This window comes from Leuresthes tenuis, unplaced genomic scaffold (genome assembly GCF_036924035.1).
Source record: "Leuresthes tenuis unplaced genomic scaffold, fLeuTen1.0.hap1 SCAF_3, whole genome shotgun sequence".
Taxonomy (NCBI): domain Eukaryota; kingdom Metazoa; phylum Chordata; class Actinopteri; order Atheriniformes; family Atherinopsidae; genus Leuresthes; species Leuresthes tenuis.
In genome coordinates, this window is record NW_027325357.1 from 21,441,648 (window position 1) to 21,469,114 (window position 27,467).

Sequence of the window (27,467 nt, forward strand, 5' to 3'; positions counted from 1 at the left end):
TATATACAACTGTTTATTTTTGATTTGCAAAACATCCAACAGAAATAACATTACATTAACAGCAAATTATAATAGAAAAAAAAGAGAAAATAATTAAACAGAAGATACATCGAAATTACATTAGAATTTAGATGACTTAAACGTCTTGATAAATGGAGCCATATCATGCTGACCTACACAGGCAGTTTATGGCTAGTAGCCTGATCAATATGCATGTGTTACAAACATTATAGTAAGTCCTTTTGTTTGCTCAGGCATTTAAATTCAACGTGGTATAATTTAGGTTTACAATGCAGGGTAAGAATTCAATGCCAAATTCTAATTCATCTTTATTAAAACTGATCAATACACTTGGCTGACAGAATACTAAGTAAAAAGCCAATCTCACTCAACCTCCCCACTCAGTTTTATCCGAGGAACACCTGAAGCCAGCTTATTTACGCCCCCTCCCCTGCATTAAAAGGGTCATGTTATGGCACACAGCTCAGGGTGGATGTGCCCAAGGCAACACTGTTCCTCAGTATTCACTGATCAATAAAATTGCTCCAATTTCATTCAGTGTTTACCTGAAGCAGTTTGACATGAAGACGGAAAACTTGATTTTGGAGTACACACCGAAGTGAGTCGTTGCTCTGGTAATATGATACAAGGATATCAACGGAATATTATTTTCCTAATAAGCACCACTAAGTTGCACAATGTTCCATTGAGGCTTGGAGCTCCACTGGGGACACACTTTGGACGATGTCCATGTTATGTAGTGTCGATTACACATAACTTGGCGGCGGTCAAGACAAAAGCAGCATTGCATGGATACTGAGGATTTCACGCCTTCTAATTCCCCTTGTTTGACCAAACTTTGGCAGGGAATGGCAAAGGTGTGGGAAGAGACTTTACAACAGAAGGAGAGAGAAAGAAGAGGAAGAGAGCACGGAGAAAATGACTGGGGAAAAAAAAAAGAAAAATAATCAGGTAAGGGTGATGTGCACCGGCCATGATAACAGTATCAAACGGGACACCTCTCACTTCTCCTTCTGCTGCAAACTCTTTCAGGTTAAAGCTGCGTTCACTCTGAAAAATTCGCCTCTTCAATTTGCCCTTCAAAAACTGATGAAGATACTGCGGATATTGGCGACAAGGCAGCAGGATTAACTACATCCGTTACTGAAAACTACACGAATATAAGATCAAAGTAAGGGGCGAAGATGCAGAAAAGAATGCCGCTTCTGGAGTAAATTCAGCCTCATCCTAGCCAGAGTCCAGATGGTCAGAGTGCAGGCACTATATCAAAACCACTCCTGGTATTTTGTGCGTTAAAAAAAAAGAAAAAAGAAAAAGAAAAACGAAAGCTTTGCTAAGTTTGAGAAGAGGGGAAAAAAAAATGTACAAAACAACCCAAAAAAAAAAAAACTATGAATGACTTCATTAGCTGGACTCTCCCAAACCTGTGAGATATCTCTGAGGTAATCATTGAAGTATGACTCATTAGACAGCAATAAATACCAACATGAATACAAATATAAAAGTAAAAACAGAGGCAAATGCTTAATGCTAAAGCAAAATCTGAGCCAAAAGAGGTAGGTATTTTAGGTAGATTATGGTGTGCATCCATTGAGGACGCTCCTTGTTCTAAGAACTACATTAGATTGATTCCATTACAATGCCTGTCCAGAAGATAAGAGCTGGAAAAGAATAAGAATTAGAAAAAAAAGAATAAAGACTTTAAATTCGTTGCATGGAAGATGGCCAACGGTTTCGTGTAAAGTATAACACTCGATGTGTTTTTCTCAGACAGGATTTGTATTGGCAACAGTACAAAAACTTCAAAAATGTTTTAAGAACATGAAAAACTGTAAAGCTTGCTGGTGATAGTGTACCATGAGTTGTATATTGCAGGCATTGTTACTGTGTTACATTGGTGTTCCTACGGGAATCCGTACGGATTCTGAGCAGCCTACCATGATAGAAAACAAACGATACGGAAACTCGACGATGCATCATATTCACATTTACTGTATTTGCATGTTGTGAACATGATTTTTAGGATGGAAAATAGATGGAGGAAAAAAAAGTGTCAAAGTTAAAAATAAAAACCTTTCCAATCCCACAGCGAGTTATAAAGGGGGTTTCTCTGAATTCCCCTGATGTCATGTAGTATTGATTCCGTGTGCTACCACCATCTACATGTTCGGTTAGTAGCTATAACGCATCCTCGAGAGCTTTCCTGTTCAGTTATCAAATCCCCAAGAGAAACTCCTCTTTTACCCTGTTCTTGTGTTGAGGGAACGTCCCCGTGGCACTTACATTTTTCACCAAAACCTCCTGCTGTATCTAACATACACAAATCAACACTGCACCTCAAAAGGTAACAAAAAAAAAAAAAAAAACTAAATCAAACTCATTCCTACATACAGAGGTATGTATTCAGGAGAGCATAAATCAACATGGAGACTTCTCAAAACTTCAGTGTTCAGTAACCAAGCACATCATAACCCTCATCAAACTGACATACTGTACATACGAGTGGTACTGCCTAAAGACGCTCGAGCCCTCGACTACTTAAGTTAAATCACAGCAGGGTCATTTTGTGGGACGTGTGAAATTAAATATATAATCCAAAAGGATTTTCAGGCCGAAAATAAAACGACAGGTTATGGGAACATTAAAAAAAAAAAAAAAAACGGTTTGTGCTATGCAGATTAATTTGAGAGGGAGGAGCGGAAGCCCCGACTGTCATGTTGCAAAGAATCACAGTGACAGTTAAGAGTATAATAATAATAATAATAATAATAATAAAGCCACAGTGACAGAACGGCCTTTGATTATGACAACTTAAAATAGGAGAGAGTGAGAGAGGGAGTAAAAAAAAAAATTAGAAAAAGATATCCATGCGGACTAAATCGACCAAAGCAAACCCATCACAACTTTCCACATGCAGCTGTTAACAACAAACGTGCTCTTCTCTCGCCATCTCCCCCACATCGTCACCTCTGTCTGCTGAGACCAAGGCTATGTCTGACATTGGAGGACCACGTGACTGAGCATTTTTAATTGATGTCCTTTGACATCTGCACTTGGCAGGACTAAGCACTTTTTTTTCTTTTTTTTTTTCAGAGAATTGCCTCATGTAGAGGACACGTCATCTTCTTTCATCTTATACAAATCCCACAAGCAGCGAGCTATAGAGCACTGGCCTGTATAGCCAAATGATTAAAGTCTGTTGGCAGTTTGGTTAATATGCCATTAGATGCTACCTGATGAAGCATAGGCCAAAGATGACTGACAGCAGAGAGAAGGCAAGCTTCCATGATATACAAGCTCATGTTCCTAAAGCCACAGATGACTAGTATTTACACTTAGCAGATTATAAAATGAAAATTCCCAAGGCTCTGGAGTCATCATTGTGATGTACTGTAATATAACAGGTGTTTAGCTGGCTTGGTGAGCTATATGGCTTATATTTGAGGACATCTTGTTCTCTTTCTGAAAAGGAACTGTGGAAGTTAACGTCATCCCACCACTAAACAAATAAGAATCTGACTGTGTCAAACACACAAGCAGCCCCTGTTTAAGCCGTTTCTAAAGTGTTCCTACCAAAAAACACGAGTGTTTCAGAACATAGTGATAATAGTTTAGAACGAAATAATGGTCAACTGTAATTGCATATATCTGTCTGGGTAAAAAGCCCTATGTACAGCGGCAGACATATTATAGTTATACAATATACATATCTATATATATGTATATATAGATACATATATTGACATATATCTGGTATTTACAAAATGCAGCCACTAGAGGGCTGCGCAGCATACATCATCAAACAGGAGGGCCAGGGTGTGGAGGTGCACAGCACCACCACCACAACCAGGCCCTCAGACATTCTCGAAAATCCACTTCCCAGTCAGAAACGAAAGGGGTGTGATATCTGTGGAGGTCTGAAGCAGCTACCCAAGCTCTTTGCCCACCGAGCTCACTGTATACTAAAGAGGAACAATTCATGGAATTGTTTTTAAAATGTGAAAAAATGTGAAATGACGTATCGATCAGAAACACCTATTGCAATTATATCCATGTCTATGCAAAGTCCACATATGGTATGCACTGATATATCAACAAGAAGACAGGCCCCTTGCTTTGGCCTCCATAAATCATTCCAGTTAGATTTGGCATTGTAGCCCTTTTAAATCTGTGACGACATAGAAACGGTATATCAATACGTAGGGTTGACTAAAGGGTGGTTTAACAGTGCTTAGGATACATGTGGTAGCAGTTAATTATTAACAAGGAAATAAAAAAAATGTAATCAAAGACACAAAATAACAAAAAAAAAAAAGAAAAAATTCAAAAGAGAGTAGCAAGCCATAATGCTGGCTTGGTTTGATTGATAATTAGCAGTGTAAAAGTAGCTAACACATTTAGTGGCTAATTCTCACCTCAAAACCAGGCACCCTACGATCCTATCAAAACCTCACTATATTACAGAATATGCTCTGTATTCTGCGTGCGGTATAAATCTATATAACGATACTTTCCTTCATACGCTGTGAGGCTAGTCAGACAACTTGCCGAGTGGCTGCATGAGTGAAGCGAGCCATGGAGCAGCAAAGTTATTTTTAGGTGCTGAAAGCTTTTTTTAAAAACGTAGTTGACCATACCTTTGGTGAAAGGTGAAAGGCGTGTGTTTGAATTGTACACAGTCATATAAATATGCTGCCTTGGAGAGAAGCAGATTTAAAAAAAAAAAAAAACAAACAAACAGACAAACAAACAAACAGACAAACCTACATGATTTCTGAATAATCCAAAAATTCTGAGTAATGTGCAGGCACTGCTTTTGCACTGGTAAACTGAAACGTTAGCTGTGCTGTATCTAAATTGTTCTGTTTCACGTAGGTGATGAAGATATAAAACCCAGTAAAACCAAGAGGTAGCTCAACTGAATGGCTAAATGAATAACTGAGAATGCTTGTTGTGTTGGTGGGTGCATGACATGTGCACACACAAAATGTCCAGGCATTTAAAGCAGCTGTTTGTCGAGTTAAATATGAACAAAAACACTGTATACATAGGCAGATGTTGTATGAATAGCTTAATTTGTACTATATGACATTCCCTTGTTTACTGTCACTTAACATCTGCTTGCTCTCGACATAAACTTGGCCTATACACCAAGATAACACTTCTGACTTACATACAAGTCCCACACATACACACACACACACACACACACACACACACACACACACGCCGCTTTCTCTCCCCCGCTAGCTCTATACTCCACACCTGCTTGTAGTCCATCCAGCACATTCTCAGCTCCCTCCTTCCACTTTTACCCCTCGGGGTCTTGTCTCCACCTTCCACCTCTCCACAACTGGGCTTCAGAGGAGGCTTCTAGGAGACTTCACTGCCAAACACTTCCAACACCAGCGGGGTGAGCTGCATGCTGTGCTCCGGCTGGAAGGACAGTAAGCGGTACTGTTTGGAGTGCTCCTCGTTGAGGCTACGCAAGTCCGCCAGCTTCTGGATCATCTTGGCATACCGCAGCCGCCCTCCTGGGTGGTGAAGCTGGATGTAGGCCTGCAGGGTCTCCGACAGTCGGTCTTGGAGGGCTTCAATCCTCGTGTGATCCTGCACACCTGGGCGGTCTGCAGCAGAGAGGGGAAGAGGCTCAAGAGATCTGTGGCTGATAAACACACTTAAGACTAATTGTGAAGGACTACTTATCAGTTAAAATACCCAACATGTTTCTCGCATGTGTAGTTATAACTTTCTAGTCAGGTGACTTGCTAATTTTAGCTCAAGGAGTGCACACAGGCAATATTAATGAGGCGCCTTATTCACACTCAGCGATGCAAACATCTTTTCGGTTACACATACATAATGTATGTACAGTGTCTTCTGAAAATGGATACCACACACACACACAAATGCATTTATTTGCATAGAGGTCGTTGCTCACAATGTAAAGAGAGATGCAAAACTCCCACAATAGCATAGGAGGCACCACAATGCAATTTATGCTGAAAAAAGTGTGTGTGTGTGTGTGTGTGGGGGGGGGGGGGGGGGGGGGGGGGGGGGGGGAGGGCACTTAAAACATCCCTTAATTAAGATGTTTTAGTTGTTTTGTGAATATAACAGTCATAATGATGAAACTGAGATTAGACATCAACGATTCACGGTGGCTCTCCACATATTTCCTCGTCCAGCTACAGTACCTGGAGAGAGCAAACAGATGGCCATGAGCAGCACGTGCTCCTCCTCATGTAGGCTGAGCTTCTTCAGGCCCACCTGGAACTTCACCAGCGGCTCCAACAGCTCAAGAGTGTGGCCCGCTGTAGAGGATCAACATATTAGTATATTCTGAGCAGCTTCAAACTCGATCGTAGAGGAAAGGCCCTCAGGGGAGTGCTACCATCCCTCTTAGTCATCACCATTTCACTTTCCTCTATGGAGTCCTATATGATGAAGATTTTTTTTTTTAATCAGCGTTCTCAAAGTTAATGTGATAATAACACCAACTCATTCTGCGGTTTGAAAAAAACAAAAAAACAAAAAGAGTGAATATATACTGTAATGAGATTCCAGAACAAAAGTCAATTTCAGCTGATGGTGGTTATGGATCACGTTGTTGCTTATTGACTGCCACACATATCGGGAAGACAAACTCCTTCTATACTCCTCTAATCTATTTTAGTTATTACATCCAGTCTATGACTTCAAGCACAACACTAACACCGACAGTGTTAGTCCTTGTATTATGTAACAGAATACACTAAGCCGAAAAATTAATTACAAGGTGGCAACCTCTGGTATATTAACAGTGGTGTTTGAGTTCTATGATATTGTAAGGTAGTGTAATCTTTCCACAGACTGCAGCTCCTGACTGTAGTAGGGCTCAGTGCAGCGGCAAAAGGCAGAGAGAAGGACACAGAAGAGTAACTGCGTATCAACCGGGTTTTTATTTCCACCGCTGAGACACTGAGCACAGTGACCAAAACTGGGATATTCTGAACTATTTAGGCATCTAATTGCTGAAAATGACATCACTACCTGACAACCCACAAGGCCACCTTCATACAGGAAGGACATAGTGATAGTACATTCGTTTGGAGCATGTTTGCATTTAAAAAACTTCTGTTCGGGTCAAATCTAGAGAGATTAAACAATACAACAGATTTTTTTTTTATTGATCCCCATCAAGTAGATGAGGTCATTGAATTAAATGGGAATTAAAAACTGATAGATCATTTTTTCTTTGCATATGTGCATTCTCCGGCTAACACGCGAGTAATAATCAGTGCATTTCATTTGAGCGTGTTTGTGTTTATGTAAATCTATGCGAGTCAAAGGTCACACCACCCACAGACGTTTAGGACTTATTGTTGCGACTGTGTCTCCTTGCTTTGATAGAACGGCTGGACTGTGCTGACGCTTTCTGAGGACGTTCCAAATTGCTCCGGATACACAAAACAATTTCCTAATTCTAACATTGAACTCTATGTGAGCATTAGCTTTGTTCATCTAAATAATGAAAGATAGTTTATTAACTGCTGTGAGATACACATTTCTCTAAAAGCAGCTGTCACAGTGAAGGTGTCAGGGGAGACCGTTCAAAATGCATGCACTGTCACTGCATGAGAAGACTTCTCTTCAAGCCATTTTTGTGTCACATACTCAATGATATTTTAAGGCGAGCACAACAGAGCTTCTTATCCTGCTTCAGACAGTGGTTGTTTTGTAGTGAGCAGGTCAGGAGTGACATTCTTTGCTTGATCCCAGAGAGAGGGGATCCTTTTTTGAAAGGCAAATGAAAGCCACAGGGACTTCAGAAGATAAGTAAGACTGGTTTTGCAGAATTACTTGCATTAGCATCTTTGGCCTAAGGGCGTGTACACGGGCCACTGCTAGTAACCTTATCTGTAGTCCAACACGGGTGCCTCTTTAGGAGCCAACCGTTTACTTCAAACACAACATAAAAGTGTTAATATGTAACGAGCACAAATGTTTCTTTGTTTTGTTTTTTTTTTTGTTTTTTTTCACTCAGAGTAGGAAAAAAAAGGGGGAAAAAAAGCATGCGGTGAATATATATATATAGTCTTGAACACAAGCCAGCCTTTAGAGCAGTCACGCTGTAAACACAGTGGACTTCACACTAACCTTTGGTGACATCACTGATCTGGTATTTAAAGTCAGGCGCACCACAGCTCCAGGACATGTCTTCCAGGTTGAAGCTCTGATTCGAGCGCAGCATGATCACCTCGATGGCACTGGACTTGAGCAAAGCAATCTGGTCCTCTGCAGTCAGCTCTCTACGCGGAAAGAAACATCAATTATGTTAAGAGCTCCGCAGAAGACAGTGAAACATAAAAAAATACGATCGAAAATAAAGTCTAATGTGTGGAATGTGACAGTTAATCAGTCGTGCAATTCATTTAAAATAATTCTGATAACGACTGGTTTAATGGCTCTATGTGGAGGCAGGTGCGGATGCAAAAACACATATAGTAGTTCTTTTCTGCTCGCAAACTGCCTGTAATGTCATAGCTCTTAAAATATTTTTAAATGAAAGTAATGACGTGGCAGGAGTTATGAGCTGAGACATGCAGACGTCTGGCGTGTTTTTCAGGGATTAGAATACAGATCGAAAGTGGACAAACATTCCAAAGGTAATCCATCATGTCCATCACCCGTTGTCAGTCGTTATGACAACTTTCAGGAAAATACGGGCTCAAACTCGTTTCAGCCTTGACTTTGCAGTGACCCCAAAACACACTGTGCGTTTGTCCCTGTCAGCACACCACGAAACAAACACTCTGGAAGGCAACAGTTTCCATGAGTGGAAGGTGGGACAGAAACAATAGCATCCTGGTCAGTTTAGTTTCACCTTTACAACAAAAGGGGGAAAAAAAAAAGCTGGTTGTTATCTTTCACAGCCATGTGATCCTATTCTGTACAGTGTTTTCTGTTGTCAGGGTTGGGATATTTTATACTTGTTTATGTCTTTAATGAGTCACTGTGAACCATTAAGAGTTGTAGTTTTCAGGATATTTTCTGCAACAAGTCATAAACATGCTTTTTATACAAAAAGAAAAGAAAAACGTGCTCATGAGACACACAACCAACTAATACACCGGCAGGTATAACCTCACAATGACAGCTGGTCCGTGCCAAATGAACAATCTCAATTAAAGAATATTCAAAATGATCTAAAGATCGCTATACACCATCTTCAGTAGTGTATTGCATCCATTATCAGTGATCTATGGTCTTTGGACCGCAGTCGTCACCATGGTACAACGCCAATTCATCGAGCAGAAAAAGTCCGTGTACAAAGTCTTCAGCGAGCAATTGGGTCAAAAGTCATTGGGAGAAAAGCAAATAAAAATACAGTCTAAAAGTTCACAGAGCCAAGGATTATATGTTTCCAGTCTATTCTGTAGGGAGAAAATTATACTGTCTACCTCTTCTGTCACTGTGTTATCAGCAATGAGTCACAATACTTCCCGAAATGAAAGTGAAAGTTAGAGTGCACTGCAGACAATCATACAAAATGGGTTACGCATCACTACTGCGTAACAAGGTTGTTGGCCATTATTACCAATTTCAGTTTCACCATCTTATAACAGTCAATGAATATTTCATTTTGGAATCAAACTCTCTTGAAAACTTGGTTTCTTTTGACCGACCATACACCACCACCATACAATTAGCTGTGCAACAGACAGAAAGATACGACACACACGTACCTGAAGCCCGGGATCATCTTCGCAAAGCCGATGACCTTCTGGATGCTATAGGAGACCAGGTCAGCCAGATGGGGCAGCATTGAGAAGCTAGAGCCTTCCTCCTCACTGGAGTCCGGGCTGCTGCCCTGTTCCTGGTACATCATCAGCAGGTTGTTGAAGTTCAATTTAGTGTCAATCGACTCTGCACCAGGATAAACCGAGCGGGGTGGAGGAGAGGGGAGGAGGAGAGGGGAGGAGAAAAGAAAAGAGAGAAAAGTGTTCATGTGAAGGCATATGCCACGCAGACGTGTTGAAAGAGACGACTAAAAATAAGGTCAGTGTCCGCTAAGTGTTAGGTGTGGGTCACATGACCACGCCGCTCACTGCGTTCACTCCATTAGTGATGGATACATTAATGATCTGCTGTTAACTAGTGAGAGTCGGGTGTCTGCAGAGAACAAGTTATTCACACGGGTTCCACTGGATTCTCAGTATAGCAGCATATTTTCATTTATAAAAGACCGTAGTTTTAATTCAATGTCAAAAAAAGCTTTTAAAAAAAGGGGGTGGTTACTGGAAAAATTGTTTAAATACATCTTCAAGTGTCATTGTTTTCACTGGTCTGTGAATGTCACCTGGAGAGTGACTGAAGGAGTCAGAGGAGGCATCTGAGAGGGAGTGGAGAGAGGCAGCTCTGCTGGCACTTCGCGTCACCGGGCCCTCTCGCACAGGAGGCTACACAATTGAAAAGGGTGCAGGTCAGGAAAATGATGTCAGCATTATCGTGCTGTCAGCATTCCAATACGTTGCCTTGATGATGAGAATTTGAACAAACCCTAAAACGACAGAAGTCGGAGTAGGAGTCGTCGTATGTTTTGTGGTGCGCCTCCACCAGCGTGCCGATGACTTGACTCTGTTCGTCAGTGAGTCTGGGCCGCCGTGCCTCCCTCTCTGCCTCGCGCTGTGCCTCCTCATCCTTCCTCCGCTGAATCAGGTCCTTCTTCCTCTGTACTTCCTCATCTGTCAGAATGACTGCAGGGGGGAAAAAACAGCGAAAGAAAGAAAGCGTTAGAATATAGAAGCACGAGAACAAAAAGGAACCTTTCAGGAAAAATATATGTATGCAGAATCTCTTTGTGCAAGAACAACATACATAAAACAAATCAGAAAACACGTGGGGCAGAGATTATAAATTATAAATAGCCAGAATAACAGAATACGTCTACACCATCAAAGCTGTTCTAAGGTACATGTTGTACTTGGGTTTAACACTGTGATGACAGCTATGTTGATGTTGCGTTGGGTGAAAGGAGGTTGTTATTCTCTGGAGGAAGAGAATGGGAGGGGATGGGTCCATATGGAGACCCCTGCTGCATTGAACAACTGAACGCATTGTCTTTGTTCTGTTCGCTCCTTGTTGTTCTAGCCACTGAATTAGCTCACAGAAACAGAGAGAGAGAAAGAGAAAGAGCTGGGTCTCGACAACATGCAGCTGTTTTTGCAACATCACTGGCTCCTGTTCACACGCAGTAAACTGTACTGCCTTTGCCACCACTTCAAGAAATGCTGGGAAAACACTAAACAAAACAAAACAAAACATTAAGCTCGCAGGGTGAGTATTTTTTTTGCTTCAAAGAGGCCTCTGGATAATATCCGGACATTAGCAAAAAACAAACAAAAAAAAAAAGATGTCCCAGCAAACCGAAGACTATGAAAACAAACAATCTGTGGAACATGGAAGCCTGGCAAGACTGCACATAAGGTGTATACATTTAGATTAGGTATACTTAAAAAACATGCAGGGGTCCACTAGTTCAAAACACTTTAAAAGGGGCAAAGACCCAGAGATAGCTGACCTGAATCCAAACATTACATAACATTTTCAGGAGGAACAGGAGGCCCCCCCTGAGACAGCAAACATCAGATGTGCAGGTTTCCCCGACAATTAAGAAAATCTATTTTCTCCAGTCATAGAAAGAAAGGAAAGGACAATCAGATCTGACGTAAATAAACACATTGTGTTCATTCTTTAAGCAGCATGCTGCTCTTAGATCGACGCAGAACATTAAGTTGACTCAGATTAAGCATTTCATGCCTCTCAAAACACGAGCTCAAGTCTCCACTCAGCTCATAATTAATAAAGTAATCTACAGTAAGAATCCAATCCTGGCTTCAAAGCCTAAAAAAAAAAAAAAGTCCACAACTTAAAGAGCCAGTATGAGACTAATTTATAGTCTGAAAGCAGTTAAAATACAGATGTATAACGTGGTGATATAGGTATTCTTTTAGGAAAGAGAGTAACTTCCTTTTTTTTTTTTTTTTAACCATTAACTTAAAGAAAACACATTGCAACATCTTGTAGGTAAGAAAGGAAACCCAAAGCACACTGTGTCTTTTTAACAAGCGCATGTTAGAATGTTGCCTTGAAGAGAAATGGGTCACCTGTCATACTTACACTCTTTCATCATGCCGATGTCCACGCAGCGTTTGAGCCGGCATGCCTGGCAGTGGCGCCTGTTGTCCTTGGTGATGGTGCAACTGCCGTTAAAGGGACACGTGAAGGAGGCCTTGCGCTTCATACTGCGCCTGGATAAACAGCAGACATTTTAAAGTCTATTTCAATACAAAGGAAAGTATATAAGGACCCAAAATGTCTAAGAAGTCAGTGGATTTAAGGCTCAGTGTGTGTGTGCCTGAACATGTTTGTAATTATATGAGGTTTTTTTTTATGCTGGAATGTAATGTAGCAATGAGGCACCTTGACAACGTTTTGTACAAATAATAATCATGCCAGGGATGGATAAACATTTTTTTGCCCTTCAAGCGTGGGATTGTAAGAAACAGCATAAATTTGGACGAGCGCCAAAGAATCCGGGGGTCTTGCCAAGGAGTGACGCAAAATGTAATGATTTAGTCACATGAATGTATGAACATTTATACACAGATGTGAGCAAAAACATACAGACACGCATGCTTTGTGAGAGTTCAAACCAGGGCCATCTGAGAGATGAGGAAGGAGATTATTAAACATCCGTGTTTTTTCTGCTCTCCCTTTGAATATCAACACCGCAGAGAGAACAGACGCAAATGGTCGGGTACGTTAAACACACGAATACGTATAAAAAAATATAAAAAAACACACAAAAAACCCCCAAGACTTACTCTGGTTTCTTCTTGGGTTAAATTGGAAACTCATGTCTGAGTCAATGAGCGGGGAGCAGCCAAGGCATTAACTATAGGACTAAGCTCATTTGTATTCTCGACCTGCTGCTGAGCATTAGTGCAAAAACAAATGTTCTCAGTGGTTTTGAGAGTGTTCCTTTTTGACTGTGGGCGGCAATTACATTACATGTGCGTAACCATGTAGGTGGCAATTAGAAGAAAAGAAAAAATATTTGAGCTTGTATGTCTGCGAGTAGCTTAATCTGTGACATGGTAAAGATTCGGTTTCATGGTATCGGTATTTGTGCATTTGTTTACCTGAAAAAGCCCTTGCATCCTTCACAGGTCATGGCATTGAAGTGGAAGCCGGTGGCTTTGTCGCCACACACGCCGCATATCCGCGGCACATTCCTATCAAACTCATCGGGGGCCAGAGTGGAAGTACTCACAACGGTAGACTCCATCACTAAACAGAGAGAAAAGGATGGATAACACCTTCCAGTCATAGAAAATGCTCACTTACTGAGCCACTCAGCCAACAATTAGCCCACAAACAGAAACGCACGAATAAACCTGCCAACTCCTAATATCAGTAGTAAATGCAGAAATATCCACTCAAATTAGAACCACTCGCAATTTCAATACAATAAGATACAGTAGAGGAAAAAACTGTGTCATTTTATTTAAGAAACTAGCCATTTTCATTCCATAAAAACCTTACATTAAGCGAGACATCTCTTTTCATCCGCTGACCAAAATGTTTGCATGTGATTCTACGTCCTAATCTTCCCTTTGGAAGCAAACTAAACTCCAGTGGTTTTATCCCGGGGGAAGGAACTGGAGCCATATGAATCAAGTGGAAAAAACCCTGTTTCACCCCAAAAAGCTGGATATGGGTTACATTTGATTACATAGTGCTCAGAGTACCTTTTTAGCTTTGCCTTGTGAGAGCGAGAAGAAGAAGAAGAAGAAGAAAAAACAGGAGGCATGTCACCACAAGGCAAGCATCCTCATAAACTATCACTGTCCTTCACAAAGCTCCTCTCTTATTCCTTTCTTTGCTTTCACTGCAGAGTGAAAACAAAGCCAACGATGGACGAAGGAGGGTAGCGAAACCCATACTTAACAAAGTCACATATCAACAGCCGACGTGGTAAGGGCCTAAATGAATCATTTCAATTAATTTTGACAGAAAACTTCATCATTCGTGCCTTATAAAAAAATGTGTCAAAGTACAACCACTGGAGCTGAAAAGTTGTTGCTGTTTTTCCACTTTTGTCCAGCGGTAAACAGAGACATCTAGTCATTGCCTTTTTGCCGCAGACGTCCTGAATTGCAAAGGCTCGAGCTTCTTCGGTAGCTCAAACGGGAACCACATGCTTCGACCAGGAATCTCTGATACATCTGTTACAGTACACCAAAACATATCTGCAAATATTTGTCGAGGCAATTCAGCAGATGGGCTGAACAGAGTCCTGATAAACAACAGACCACAGAGAGCCTTGTCAAGACTGTTTTGGTCTTGCTACTGAGGCCGTGAGCTTCAACCAGGTGAACCTGAAGCAGAGCAGACTTTTTCTTTTTTTTTTTGTGACAATATCTGCGAGGAAACATTAGATAAAAAAAAAAAAAAAAACACAGACAGAGAATGTAAAGGATACTACAAACTCTCCCTGTTTTGAGGGTCTTCGTTGAAACCAGTTACTGAGTGGGCAAAGATGTGTCCTAAACAACTCTCGCATTCCTTTATTTCTAAAGGTCAAAGTACACATGTTCACTTTAAGTTCCTTCCGAATGACATACTGGACAGCTGCACAAATCATCGGTCGCTCTACATAAATCAAAAGCCCTGAAAGTGGTATTATACATTTTAATCAATGGATACATCATTAAGCCCCCCCCTGACGTATTTGCCATAGAATATTTGAGATGAAGGGTTTTATATTTCAAGCTCTTGCACTATCTTAAATAATGTGCATTCATTTGCGAGTGAGGCCTTTGAGGGTCTGCATCACACGCATGCAAACCTTTTCAAGAACAAAAACTCAGCTGAACAGGAGTCAATGTAAATCAGATAATCCCGTGAATGCAGCGTTTTCTGGCTTCACGTGATCGAGTTCTCTGATCCTGAGAAAAATGAAAAACAGAGGACACTCTCACAGTCCAACCACTGTTTTATTCACTTTTTTTTCTCCAAAAACAATTGACTGGTCAGTAGGCAGTGCTTTTTGTGTATCTTGATCGGTTAAGAGAACCAGCTCAAGTCTGTGGTAGCGTCCGGAGAAGTGATGAACTGTGGACTCAAGAGTTTTCTTCACTATCACAACAACAACTACAAAAAAAGAAAGAAATCTGTGGCCGATTTCAAAATCTAATTAGTACTTTTCGCCGGTCTAACATAAGAGTCAGAAATCCATAATAGCTGTCATGTTACGTAACTCTGACCGGTATAAATGGAACAGACTTCACAATGAAGCAACTGTATCAGTTCTACTGCCCCTCGGCAAACTAATCTCAGCAGACTCTTACACTCATCATTCATTGTGAACCAAAACACCCATTTACCTTAGTTTATTATCGAATGATCACTGAAGTCAGTCCTTTGTGACTGCATTCAGCCTTGACAGGCCATTAGACTAAATGCAAGGCAGAATTGAAAGAGCTCTAAATAATGCATCAGCTTATTAGACTAGATCTGTACTCATTCCAGTCTTGGGTACACAAAGCCAAACAACAGGTTTTCAGCTTCAGGCCACGACTGAATGTCTGACTCTTGACCAATATACACTTTGGAAGGATCAATTAAATCCTTTGCTGCGGTAATAACTCAAAATATTATTCCCTTTACCAGATGCATAAAGTTTAGGTATAGAGCAGCATAGTAACTTAGGCATATTTGAACGCAGCTTGGCTACGAACACCTTTACCTGAAGGCTAATTAACACAAGACACCACGTCCTTAACAATGCTTACACCAACTGGGTGGATCACAAATATCTTTAAGAACTACAATCTGGTTATTAAGACACCAACACAACTTTATGTAAAATGCTATGATTCTCTTATATTGTCCGAGCCTCTCATGGACTGCGCTCTGGTGTGTTTACAGTGTGTATTTGTTGTGCGATTTCTCTCTTACTAATATAGTACCTTTGCTGTAAGCTCAAAATGGCAGGTTTTACATTGTAGTAGTGAATTAGGGCTGAATGATATTAGGTAAATATGCCACATTTAGTTTAATATCGCAATCTCTATACAACTTATACATACACAAATACTTTGATATATCGTGCTCATCTCTAGTGTATTAACGGGGGATTAATTCCACTTCTGCACCTGTGGATGCTGGTTAGCTGCAGAATATGCACAAAAGCAGCAGAACGCAGCTTGTTCTATTTCGAATCAAAATGTCCATTAACATTTCCTTTGCAGTACTGATGTTGTGCATATTTTTATTGTGGTAAGAACACATTTTTTATATACTATACAGCCCTAGATTGAATGTATTTGGTCTGAACTGAATTAAACATTCCAGCCCGAAAGCGACTTTGGGCTTTAAGTGATGGGTAAAATATCATCACTGCATAAGATAAAACAAGAGTAGAACTGTTAAAGAGAATGTGGCACAGTAACTGTTTTATCACAATTATCTTGTTTTTTTTTTAAATCTCGTTTATTCTTTAAGCTGCAAGTTAGAAATAAATGATGTGGGACAGCCTTCCCCACAGAGTAGGAGTGTTTTCTATCTGCTCGTGTCTCTATTCCACCTCACTACTCAGACTGCTGGAATGAGTTCTCGTACACTGGCCTGCGATTGACTGTATCATTCAGAGAGAAGAGCCAGCCTGCAGCGAGAGTAACGTAGGAGGAGAGAGGGATGTACGGGTGAAGCAGGCCACAGACGAAGTGAGACTGAAGGGATGCTGAAACAAAAGTAAAAACAGACAGATATGTACAGGGATACAGCTGGAAAGGGTCACCACGGCCCAATGTACCCTGCTGGCAGTTGTGGAAATGAGTGAGGAATATCATGAGGAGCGGCAACTGAGCAGTGGCTTAAAGATGATTAACACAAACAGACATTTTGTCATTTCAAAAGCTGGCTAAAAATACACTGTCAAAAGCGACTTGAGTTCCTGACTAAATATAAACGCGCCCAATCTCTGGCTGTCCCTCATCTTGAAAAGGATCAAGGCAAACAAAAAAAAAAAGATGTGTCGTTCATGTTAGGACTGCACTGTCAGAGCGCTGCTCCTACTTCAGTTAATCTTTCAAATGAACGAGCTGCTTTTGTTGTAACATGCTGCTTCGTATGGAATCTGTCTCCTGGTAAACTGTGCTCGGGAGAAAACGAATCACTTAAATTCTAACGCGTCTTTTAAGGCTAGAGACATTTAGGTTCAAGGCAGTAGTGTTTTAAAAGTGGTAGTCGGGGTTAAGCAACACGTGACAGCCTCGACACCACTGACCCTTCTGCTCACCCGTCTGACACATATGTGCCGGCTCACAATTTCTCAGAACCAAAAAAAAATAAATCAAACATGTTTACAGTGACTCCCAGAACCGCACTGGAAGGTACGGTGAAACTGTGGCCCCTATAGAAAAGCGCCAGGCACAGGGATGTTTTCTTACAAAGGAAAATCAATCCATTACAAATTAATAAATAAAAATAAAAAAAACATAATACCATCCACTCCTTTCCAAATGCTTTGCCTGAAATACAGAATGTAAATGGTTCACACACACACACACCTTCTACCGCATATCAGACAGGTGTTAGGGATGCCAAATATATACAATGACAATAAAACACAGAAAAAGCAGTAAATGCCAGTTTAACACAACCAGTTATCAAAATGCATCGGAATAGATGAACCCTAACCCTAAAAAGGAAGAACTTCTTGCACTGACTGCACCTACGTCATGAATGACCCCCAACTTTAAAACAAATTGATGGATTTATCTGGGAATTAACAACGAAAGGAGGCAAAAACCAAACGCATTAAAAGACTGGTGCCTGGAGTGAAACAGTGGCGGAGACTGATGAGCAAGAGATGAGGCCTGCTGTAATTATCCATCTTACCACAAACTGACTCTAACATGTCATTTTAACTGGGTGGTGAAAGCTGCAAAATAAAGACACATTCCCAATTTTGGCTGAGTAGTTGGAGGAGAGGATAGGGAGTTTCCCCTTCTTTCTTCCCAACAGAGGAGCTGAGAGAGAACAAGTGAAACTTAGCATGCAGTGGTACAGTGACTCATTGTTTCCTCCTTTCATTTATTACCAGTATGGCTGAACTGACATGCGTGTTACCCATAATCCAGACGGCGATGTTATGACTGTTCCCAGGTTAGAGATGAAATGTTGGGATGTTGCTGCATAAAGACCGCAGCTCTTTCAATATAGCAATGCGTGAATGTGGTGGTTAGAAGTGATAGTTTGAGCTGCTGTGAGATATTAATGAAGGGGAAAGTGCCAAAGTAGATCATGTCATGAGTCCTGTCCCAATCGCAAGTTAACTTATTTCCCTCTATTCTGCTCCCCATTTGATGTTCAGCTCCATCAAAAGGGTGCCGAGTACCAAAATGGATAGTGGTCACCGGTTCTTGCCGTCAAGCGTAACAGTCGTAACATCAGTGAGACTTAGGCTGTGAAAAAGATATGGAGTGCAGCCAAGATGTTAGATAAATCTTCATCAAAGTCAATACCAAGCGACAAGGAAACCCATCCAAAACACACGGCAACCGCTCAACAACCCATATAACATGATACCGTTAATACTTGAGTGTTGAAATGAAATGTGACTGAAGACAGAAAGATATAACAATGTGAGCAGAGGGGAGGATCCAGGCGGCATTTCAAGTGCACACAGACATGTAGAGAAGAGACGGGAAAGCGGGAAATAAAAAACCTCTGGCATCACGTCCTAAGAATGTCAGCAATGAGTTTACAGACCACATCCCAACACATAAGAGTTAAAGTCAGAATCACATCCAGACCTATAGCAGGTCTGGAGGAAAGAGAGGGCTTGCTGTGGAACGCTAGAGCGAGAGAAGGCGGCCCCCGGGTGACAGTCCAATGAGCATCTTCAATCTACATCACATGACGCAATCCCACAAATTGTTCTGAAATTGTTCCATCCTGCCAAAAGTTTCTGTTGAAGGGAAAAAACAGAGAGCAAAATAGTGGGAGAAAAATATAAAGGGAGGAGATGAGGAGAGAGAGAACAGACTGAAAGAAGTTGATGAGAGTTGGGGGGGGGGGGGGGGGGGGGGGTAAGCCGATGTGTTTTACTGCATACCTCGGGCTGGGTCACTACGAGTACAGAAGAGACATAAAACAAATCAGATCTGGAATGACCCAGGCTGCAGAGAGAACTGGGCTACAATGGAAACACATGGCCCTGTGATTCACCCAGAGAAGCGCATGTTAGCTCACAATACCAGCAAAGAGGATGAAAAGGAATTCTAAACATGGTTTCAGGTAGGGAGGAAAAAAACAAGCATCAGTACTTGGAAACATTATTAGGATTAAAGACAATTCGAGTTGAATTCTAATGTGTTAGATCTTTAGAAATGTCCTTGTGAAAGAAAGAAATTATGTGTATCTATCTATCTATCTATCTATATATATATATATATATATATATATATATATATATACACACACACACACACACACACACATAACATCCTAGGGGGAGTGACAGTGGAGAGAAAACAATGAACAAAAAGAGACGCTGTGGATCTAACAAAAACAAAGTAGACAAACTGAGTCTGTAATGCAGCTAAACAACTGGCTTTGCAGACTAGTCCAGTCCTGTCTCTTCGCTTCCCTCTCATTCTCCCTCCCACAGCCTCCACGAGTCTATCTCATGCTCTTTTTCTACGATCACAGGGAGCATGTTACAGCAGCAGTAATAGCACATGACAAGGTGACCTGTGCCCCACACAGGATGGGCTAAACTGGGGTGGAAGGGGTGGGGGGTCCCATGTCCCGTGTCCAGCCTAAACCCCCACCACCCAAACACACAGGCCCCAGTGCTGGCCAGCAAGGAGAGAGAGAGAGAGGCAGTAACGGCAGGCTGCCCCCTTATGCTGGGCCTCTTGCTGGACTCTGGAGAGGGGAAAGAGACGAGGCAGGGAGAGGTCCACTAAAACACACACGCACGCACCAAAAGTCCTGTTAATGTCTATGCCGTGTTTGACAGAGAATGCACATTCTGTAACACACAGAGCTGCGAACACAGAAAGCCAACTGGACAGAACCGGACGGACAACAGACATGTGGGAGGTGGGTGCAAAAGCAGTTACCCACAAGTCAAGTTATATAACCCTCTATAAAACGCTGTCTCTCTTTCAGGAAACAGTTTTAATAAAAATGTAAACTCTAAGGAAATTCCTGTACAATCACTTTATATGAAATACAGATGACAAAACTAATTAGGATCAACTGCCTTTGATATCCAACAGTGACAAACTGTATTTGCTTTCAGAAGAATCTTTTCAGCACGACCTGCCCTCCATATGCAACAAATATCACCTGTGTGATAGTCAGGCTAGAAATCATCAACCACAGGAGGTAATTCAGGGCTTGAGGAGATTAGGGGGATATTGACATGTCATTACCTTCAAAGGAACTAAACAGATGTGAGAAACATACAAGATGGTCTTTGCAGTTATGTGCAGCCGCCTCATTCTTTCTATAGTGTCACATGTAAAAGGAAGAAACCAATTACAGCAGTCACTAAAGTGGGGCGGTGGGGGTATTTCAGTGGATGGGAAAACTAATGGACTGTACCATCACATTCCCGTAAACGAACCTCCTACAGCAGCCCGCAAAAAGACAAAAAAACCAAGCCCATATTGTGGATTCCAAAAATTGCTATATGCTCAGTCCTACAGAAAACTTGATGTGAACCCCCAAAAGCCACCAGATCAACATTTAAGCTGAATAATGCTGATGCAAATTATACTGACTCTTTAGTAAATGTTCACGCCATTTCAATTCAGAACCAATATGACCATTGATTATATACCTGCACGGCTGACACAATTAACTCTCCCCAGATCAGTTAACGAGCTCCTGTAAAAACGGTGTCAGTGCCGTCCGTACCGCAGGCATTTTTTCCAACATAAACTCAAAGGTGTGGAAAACATAACACGAAACTCTGTGAAACAAAAAAGAAAAGAAATAGGCATATATACCCCTTGCTGTTAGAAGAACTTGATCCCTTCACGTTCACTTTTTTTTTTTTGGTTTAAAGCAGCCGAGAGGAAAAAGCTGGATGTTGTTTAAATTTCAGACTTAAAGGAGAAAACTCTTGGAGGCTTTTGTTCACGACTGTCGAAGTGAACGCAAACTAGCCATAGAAATGCAAACAATTGTGCCAAACATCGGCGTGCCATGTTGTGTTTGTGGCACAGATACACATCTCCCTTCCTGCTCATGAGACTCTTGTGCACGGGCTTACGGAGGTAAAGGCAAGAGAACATCTGCATCAAAGCATTAACTTGTACGCCCTTATACGCACACTCAATAAATGTTGTGTGTGTGTGTGTAAAAACAATAAACAAGAAAAGGAGTTATGAAATGTGACAAAACCAGCAGCAGTTCATAGTAATGATTCATAGTAATTTCAATAGAAGAAAAAAAAAATAAGCTCTACACTTTAATGATTTCTATTGGCAAATCTCCTATGCAGTCCTGCAGATTTCATTACACAACACCCAGGCTTCGGTGTTTAGTGCTGAAAGTGGTACTATGGTCACATCAAATGAATCAGGCATTTGTTTATTCCTGTGAAAACCGTTTCAACTTTTTGTGAGTGAATTTGTCCCATTTCTAACAATCAATTACAGCCATAAAGTCACGAGATTGTAAAAAAAAAAAAAAATAAATCCATGACAAACTCTGGTCAAAAAGCAAAAGTTATAGATTTCATAACACGTGAAAGACTACTTTCACACAGGCAGTACACACAAGTGCATTTTTACATGTGCGACTTAAAGGCAGAAATAAAAACAAGGCTCACCTGGGGTTTTAGCATGCCCGTTCACAATGTGTAAGACTGGAAACCTTTCTTCACTTTATCCCAGGCTGGTAATCCTGTTCAATACAAGAGCAAATTGGCATGTCGCAAGTCACTGAGAGGGCCTTTACCTTAGGACCTGACCTGCAGTTACTCTGTTTATGTAACACTGAACTATTTCCAACAGCAACATACACACTCAGTAGTAATCATGCAGAACTTGAGCGAGTACGTAGACACACAGCCCTTATAAAACGTCAGTTTGACTGTGTCAAACATGTTTTCTAGGTTCTTGAGCGAGAAAAACACACACACACACACGCACACCAAAAAAATCAATATACGACTTCAGCATTCCTCCACTGCATGCGAGTTTCATACCTCAGCTCAACTTTCCCCCCATCAAGACCGAGTAGCTTTTAATCCTCTTTAGTCGCCGTCTTCTTCATGCTTTTACAAAGTGTGTCTCCTCCATGTTGGACAGAGTAAGTTAGCTTAAAGGAGAAACGACCGCGCTGCGTTCAACTCAGAAATGTGAGGAGACTTGGGGAGAAAACGTCAAACTCGTACGCCCTTCCAGACGTTCACACACGCACACACACATACACGCTCACACACAGCATCAGTTGTAGTAGCTAGCGTTAGCGTGGCTAGCTGGCTGCTTTAACCCTAAACGCGGCAGCGAGTTCAGCCAGCTTATGAACAGTTCTGCGACCGCGAGCCACGACCATCCAACGGAAAAACGCAGCCGTCAGTCACTGAAAGGCTAACGCAGGTGCTAACATTCAGAAAACTCGGGCATACCTACGGCTGTCCGACGATAAATAGGCTAAACCTTCTTCTCCAGGGTCCAAATAGATGGCCATTACTTTTTGTTATGCACCGCCCCTCTCTTCGATCTCTACGGGAAAAAGGGATTTCCCCCTCGGCCCCTACGATAACCAATCATAGGTTGACTCTGCGTGCGTCCTGCTTTGTGGTTGGTAACGTGAGTGTCCAGCCGCTGTGTGCTTGGTCTGCTCTGGTGCTCATAACGCGGAGGACCGCCCCGTCAAACAGGGGTGTGTCTTGACGTCAGAGGTAACGAAGAGGTAAACAACTTTGACCGCGTGAGGTTTAAAGCAACATGGTTTTACCGTTGATCTCTGAATCAATGGAGACGCTGCGCGGGGATTACGGTGCTCACACTGGCCACGTTCTGTTGTCTCAGTTGGTGGAAATCGTTTCAGTGAGGCCTGGTTTTCACCTGCAGCGGTACCGAGAGTCTTTGTTTGCAGCATACATAAGCATTGCATTTTTTTTATTTTTTTGATAAACCCAATAAGGTCACAGTCGATGTAACACAACTGAAACTTTATAACGAGAGATGTCGCGCCCCAGATCTTTAGTTTAATACATTTTGATTCATGTTTCCTTTGACACTATGCAAATATGCGCAGCGAGGCGTGCGTATTTGAGGGGTGTGTCCTCTCTGCAGTACAGTGGTAGGCTGGGAGGCAATACTGCTGCATGGCGATGTTTATATGGATGTGCAATGCATAACAAATGTCCGAATATCCTTTTAAAGTACAGTTAATCAGATCCTTAATCGAATTCGTTGGACATGTTCTTAATTCATTCCTTTGCTTTCTTTAAGCCGTTATTTGGTAACTGATCGCTCGAGGCGTATAGATCCTCTGGTGGGTGGTTAAAATGGTGGTGGTGGAGTGTGTGTGTGCGCTTGTGTGTGTGTGTGTGTGTGTGGTTTTAAAATCAGTGGAGGGGGGCTAAGAGAAGGTCAGATGTGTGTCTAACATGTAAACACCGTATAGGCCTCAGATAAGAAGGGGAGTGGGACAAAGAGAGGGGGGCTAGAACTACACACACACATCCAAGCAATCAGGAAAACAAGAGTAAGTGTGCAGAAAGAAAAAGAAAACCACTGACTTTGAAACCGCAAGCTACTGTGTATTCATCATAATTTATCATAAGGACCCTGTCATGCATTACACTGTCATCACCAGCGATTTACAGGACCAATACAATTCTCAACATGTTTAATATTTTTATTGTTGTTCTTTGCATTTTCTAATCCCTGGACATAGTTTGTCGACTCTACTCTGAAATTATCTTAAGCATGTAAACATTTTAAATAAAATCTAACTGGAAACAGCAGCTTTAAAAGCTTATCGTTAAACAGATAAAGGCTGTAATCAGAAAGTACAAGTTGCAGCCAGTTTATTGCACCTTACAGTTCACAAAAGGTGTGAACAAGCTACCCCTATTTAACAAATGTGTAGCATCCCTCCATTTCACTCAGCATTGAGGAGTGCAATAGTCGCAGCATAATCTTCACTCCTTTTCTGCTCTCCAAATCTCCAGCTAGCATTGCTTTTCCCTCCAAAACGACAAGAATTTTTACAACAAACATTCTCTAACTATTCTAGTCCATTCCACATTAAACAGTTATACATTTTGTACCCACTGTTTTGCCAAAGAGTACAGACCACTCAACAATTAGGCTCGCACCATAAACCCCAAGGACACATGAGCAAAGTTCACTGTCGGCTACAGTCTTGTTTATGCCAGCTTTGCATTCTATCTGCCCCTTCAGAACTAGCATATTCTGATCCTGCCAACACATTAGACAAGTGTCATAGGCTTAATAAATGTTGATTCATGTGCAGTAACTGGTAGTAAAGTGTGTGGGTGTTAGGTTCATGTTCATGGAGAGTTGATCCTTATCCTGTGGTTTGGCTTGTTTCCAGCTCTGGCACCAGGACTGGATCAAGCCGTTCTGCTAACGGGGATTTATTTGGCTCCGCAACACCCATGTCAGACACGCATCCTGGCCCAGCCATTTTGTGTCCTCAGATGCTCCGGTTCTTCACAGTAAGCTGGCTTGCCGTTTGGAAACCAGGAGAGTGGAAACTAGAAATCAGAAACACTTGACCCACTAAATCTAGGGGGCTCAGAATTTGTGGCAGTGGTGCAGAGACATAAATAACTGGCATTGTAACAGAGCTCATGCTGGAATACAATTTAAGGAGGGACATTTGACTTTAGGATTCTTTGTGATGCAGAATCACAATTCGTGCTGGTATACATGTGTGTGATTTTTCCTTTTTATGGCAAAACTGAATTTGATAGCATTGTCATTTTTTTCATAATCGAATAAAACATTTATCATAAGGGAAACACACATTGCACAGAGTGAAAAACTGCACTTGTGAGTTTTGTAAAAAAAATAAAAATACTGCTGATGCATTGTAACACCTGATAGAAAGGTAATCAACTGCAATGGACACCTCAAACACAACTTTGGCAGTCTGAAGCCAATTAGCCATCTTGGGAAGCCCAGCTGTGTGTCACATGTGTCGGCCTCTCTCCCAAACAAACTGAACATGTTTTACACAAGCTTTCAGAATCACATAAAGAACCAAGTGGGTCTAAGAGCTCTTAGTGCTAACGAGAACAAAGCCCTCAGGTGCACTAAAGTACCTGAGAGCATCTTAGACCACGGTCAGACAACATGTGGCGATCAGCTATCAGATTTCCAAATGGACACACTTGACTTTGGCCTACTCTACTTTGGTGATGTTCCAGTGCTTTACAATACAAACGCATGTTATGCCTATGAAACTCAGGATATCCTGCCTGTGGGACTACCACCCTGCTCCACTTACATCTGTCCTCATTAGATGCCTCAGGGGCCTGGTCAAGACCCACATAGACTCACTTCCCCCAGGCAATGCAGATAATCCACAGTTTGCATTAAGCGTTAGAGCTTCTGAGATTGCCATCACCTTAACTGTACAAGGCCTGTCTCCCTTATGTGTCGGAATACACTGTGCCATTGAGAATATAACAACACGGCTTGTAGCATAATTCCCTTCACCCTTTTGGGACGATGAAAGCACTGGAGTTGCTGACAGCCAGGCCACTGGTGGTGAAGATAAACACTTCCTCCGCTCTTGATGTTGTCAACACTGCAAACACGCAACATTTGAAGCGACAACTTATGTCAGTTCTCACTAATTGCTTGTGACTGTGGCCCAGAACAGAGCCAATTTGATCATTTTGAAAAAATTGACACCACGTCCATCAAAAAGCTGAGACGAGTTTTTTCAGGAGAATGCCAATTTTTTAGATGATATCTTCTGAAAAGTGTATCTTTAAGAAACGTTTCTTATATAACTCACAATCCCAAATATTCATGAAAATGATAGTCTTCCGTTACGCTGGCTCAATATGTGTATACAGACAAAGTTGAATGTGACGATAGGATGAGGTGAAGAGGATGACAGCGGGCATCAGGAAATAACAAGGTCGAGGAGGAAACACAACGATCAATATGCCTTGAGAGGAGAGTGTCAGCAGTTTTAAGTCCCTTTGGATCAACATTATGGGCTGATGTAAACATGGAAATTCAACGTTGCTCTGACTATCCTCAGAATGCTTTTCGTGTGCTGGACTGAGAGCAACCGCAGCAGCTGCATCACTGTGCGGTGTCCAAACTGCACCGCCCTGCTTTGTAGAGCTATACAGCAGGCGATGTAAACAGCATAGTTTCTCACAGGCAATAAACAACCAACCCACCAGGACAGTTACCAGACGAGATGCAAGAAGAACACCCATGAAATCATGCATAACCAAACTCATCCTAGCCGCAACCTTGGCAGCCCGAGCACCATGGAAAACATTACCAGAATATGATTTCCAGAAGGCTCAGGACAGCAGTGTCCTTCCTGCCATCAGACTGTTATATCACTTGTTCCCAAACCGCCTTCACTGTCTGCATCATACTGTGTGTTATTTCCAGCAGATTCTTTTTCACATGTAGCTATTGTTAAATGAATCAAAACACGGTAGTTGTTATAATGTCACACAGTATTAGTCTTCTGAGGTCATGAGGTTCTCGCCAAAAGATTTTTCTTTCATATCTTCAAAAGCAACTCAACTGAACTCTACTTGAGCACTTGTGACATACGTATCCCTACAGGGATTGCTTAAGTTATTCTCATTCATTCTCTCATGCTTAAGCATTACTGGGATTCTTCTGTCTCCTTTAGGTCTATACTTAGAGGACCAAAGGTTATTTTTCTTGAATTCCTCAGAAGATAGCCAAAAGGGTTGGAAGCTGTTCCTGGGCTCATATACTGTTTAGATTTTGTAAAGACAAACATAGAAATGACTTTTTTTTTAAAAAAGAAAAAAAGTTTTTTTTTTAAAGTATTATTTCTAGTATTACATGATCCAGTTTTCAAATTGAGTCAACTTTATTCATAGAGACAGAGAGATCCTAGACCTCACACCACTGCTCTACTGTTTTCCTCCTGAGGCTCGCCAATTGCTGCAATAAGAAGATTGTACTGCTTATGAGACTAGTGCTGCCTATAAAGGTTCCTCTAGTTCCCTCTTCTGGGAGAATCAGGGAGGACATGACCACTAATTACTGTATTTTTGCACATCGACCCCTGAGAAATAAGTGTTTGTTTCAAGTATGAGTGTTTGTTTCAAAATTGCACAGAGCTTAACAACCATAAATCTTTAACTACCTGCCAAT

The 27,467-nt window shown here is 41.5% G+C and overlaps 1 protein-coding gene across 3 annotated transcripts; it reads right to left on the reverse strand.

Moving 5' to 3' along the window:
* On the reverse strand, positions 1 to 22,952 carry LOC140303679 (vitamin D3 receptor B). 3 transcript variants are annotated; one of them, XM_072382536.1, is made up of 10 exons: positions 22,731 to 22,952; positions 21,926 to 21,999; positions 13,209 to 13,356; positions 12,184 to 12,314; positions 10,564 to 10,760; positions 10,364 to 10,463; positions 9,750 to 9,930; positions 8,161 to 8,312; positions 6,219 to 6,335; positions 1 to 5,648 (listed from the first exon to the last, which is right to left on the reverse strand). In XM_072382536.1, the coding sequence occupies exons 3-10, from the start codon at positions 13,352 to 13,354 to the stop codon at positions 5,395 to 5,397; spliced, it is 1,278 nt and encodes a 425-aa protein (XP_072238637.1). In that variant the 5' UTR covers positions 13,355 to 13,356; positions 21,926 to 21,999; positions 22,731 to 22,952; the 3' UTR covers positions 1 to 5,394. The 3 variants fall into 3 exon arrangements, with proteins under 3 accessions (XP_072238637.1, XP_072238635.1, XP_072238636.1); XM_072382534.1 differs by having other exon boundaries at positions 22,727 to 22,952; XM_072382535.1 differs by having other exon boundaries at positions 22,304 to 22,952.
* Positions 22,953 to 27,467: the final 4,515 nt, after the last annotated feature.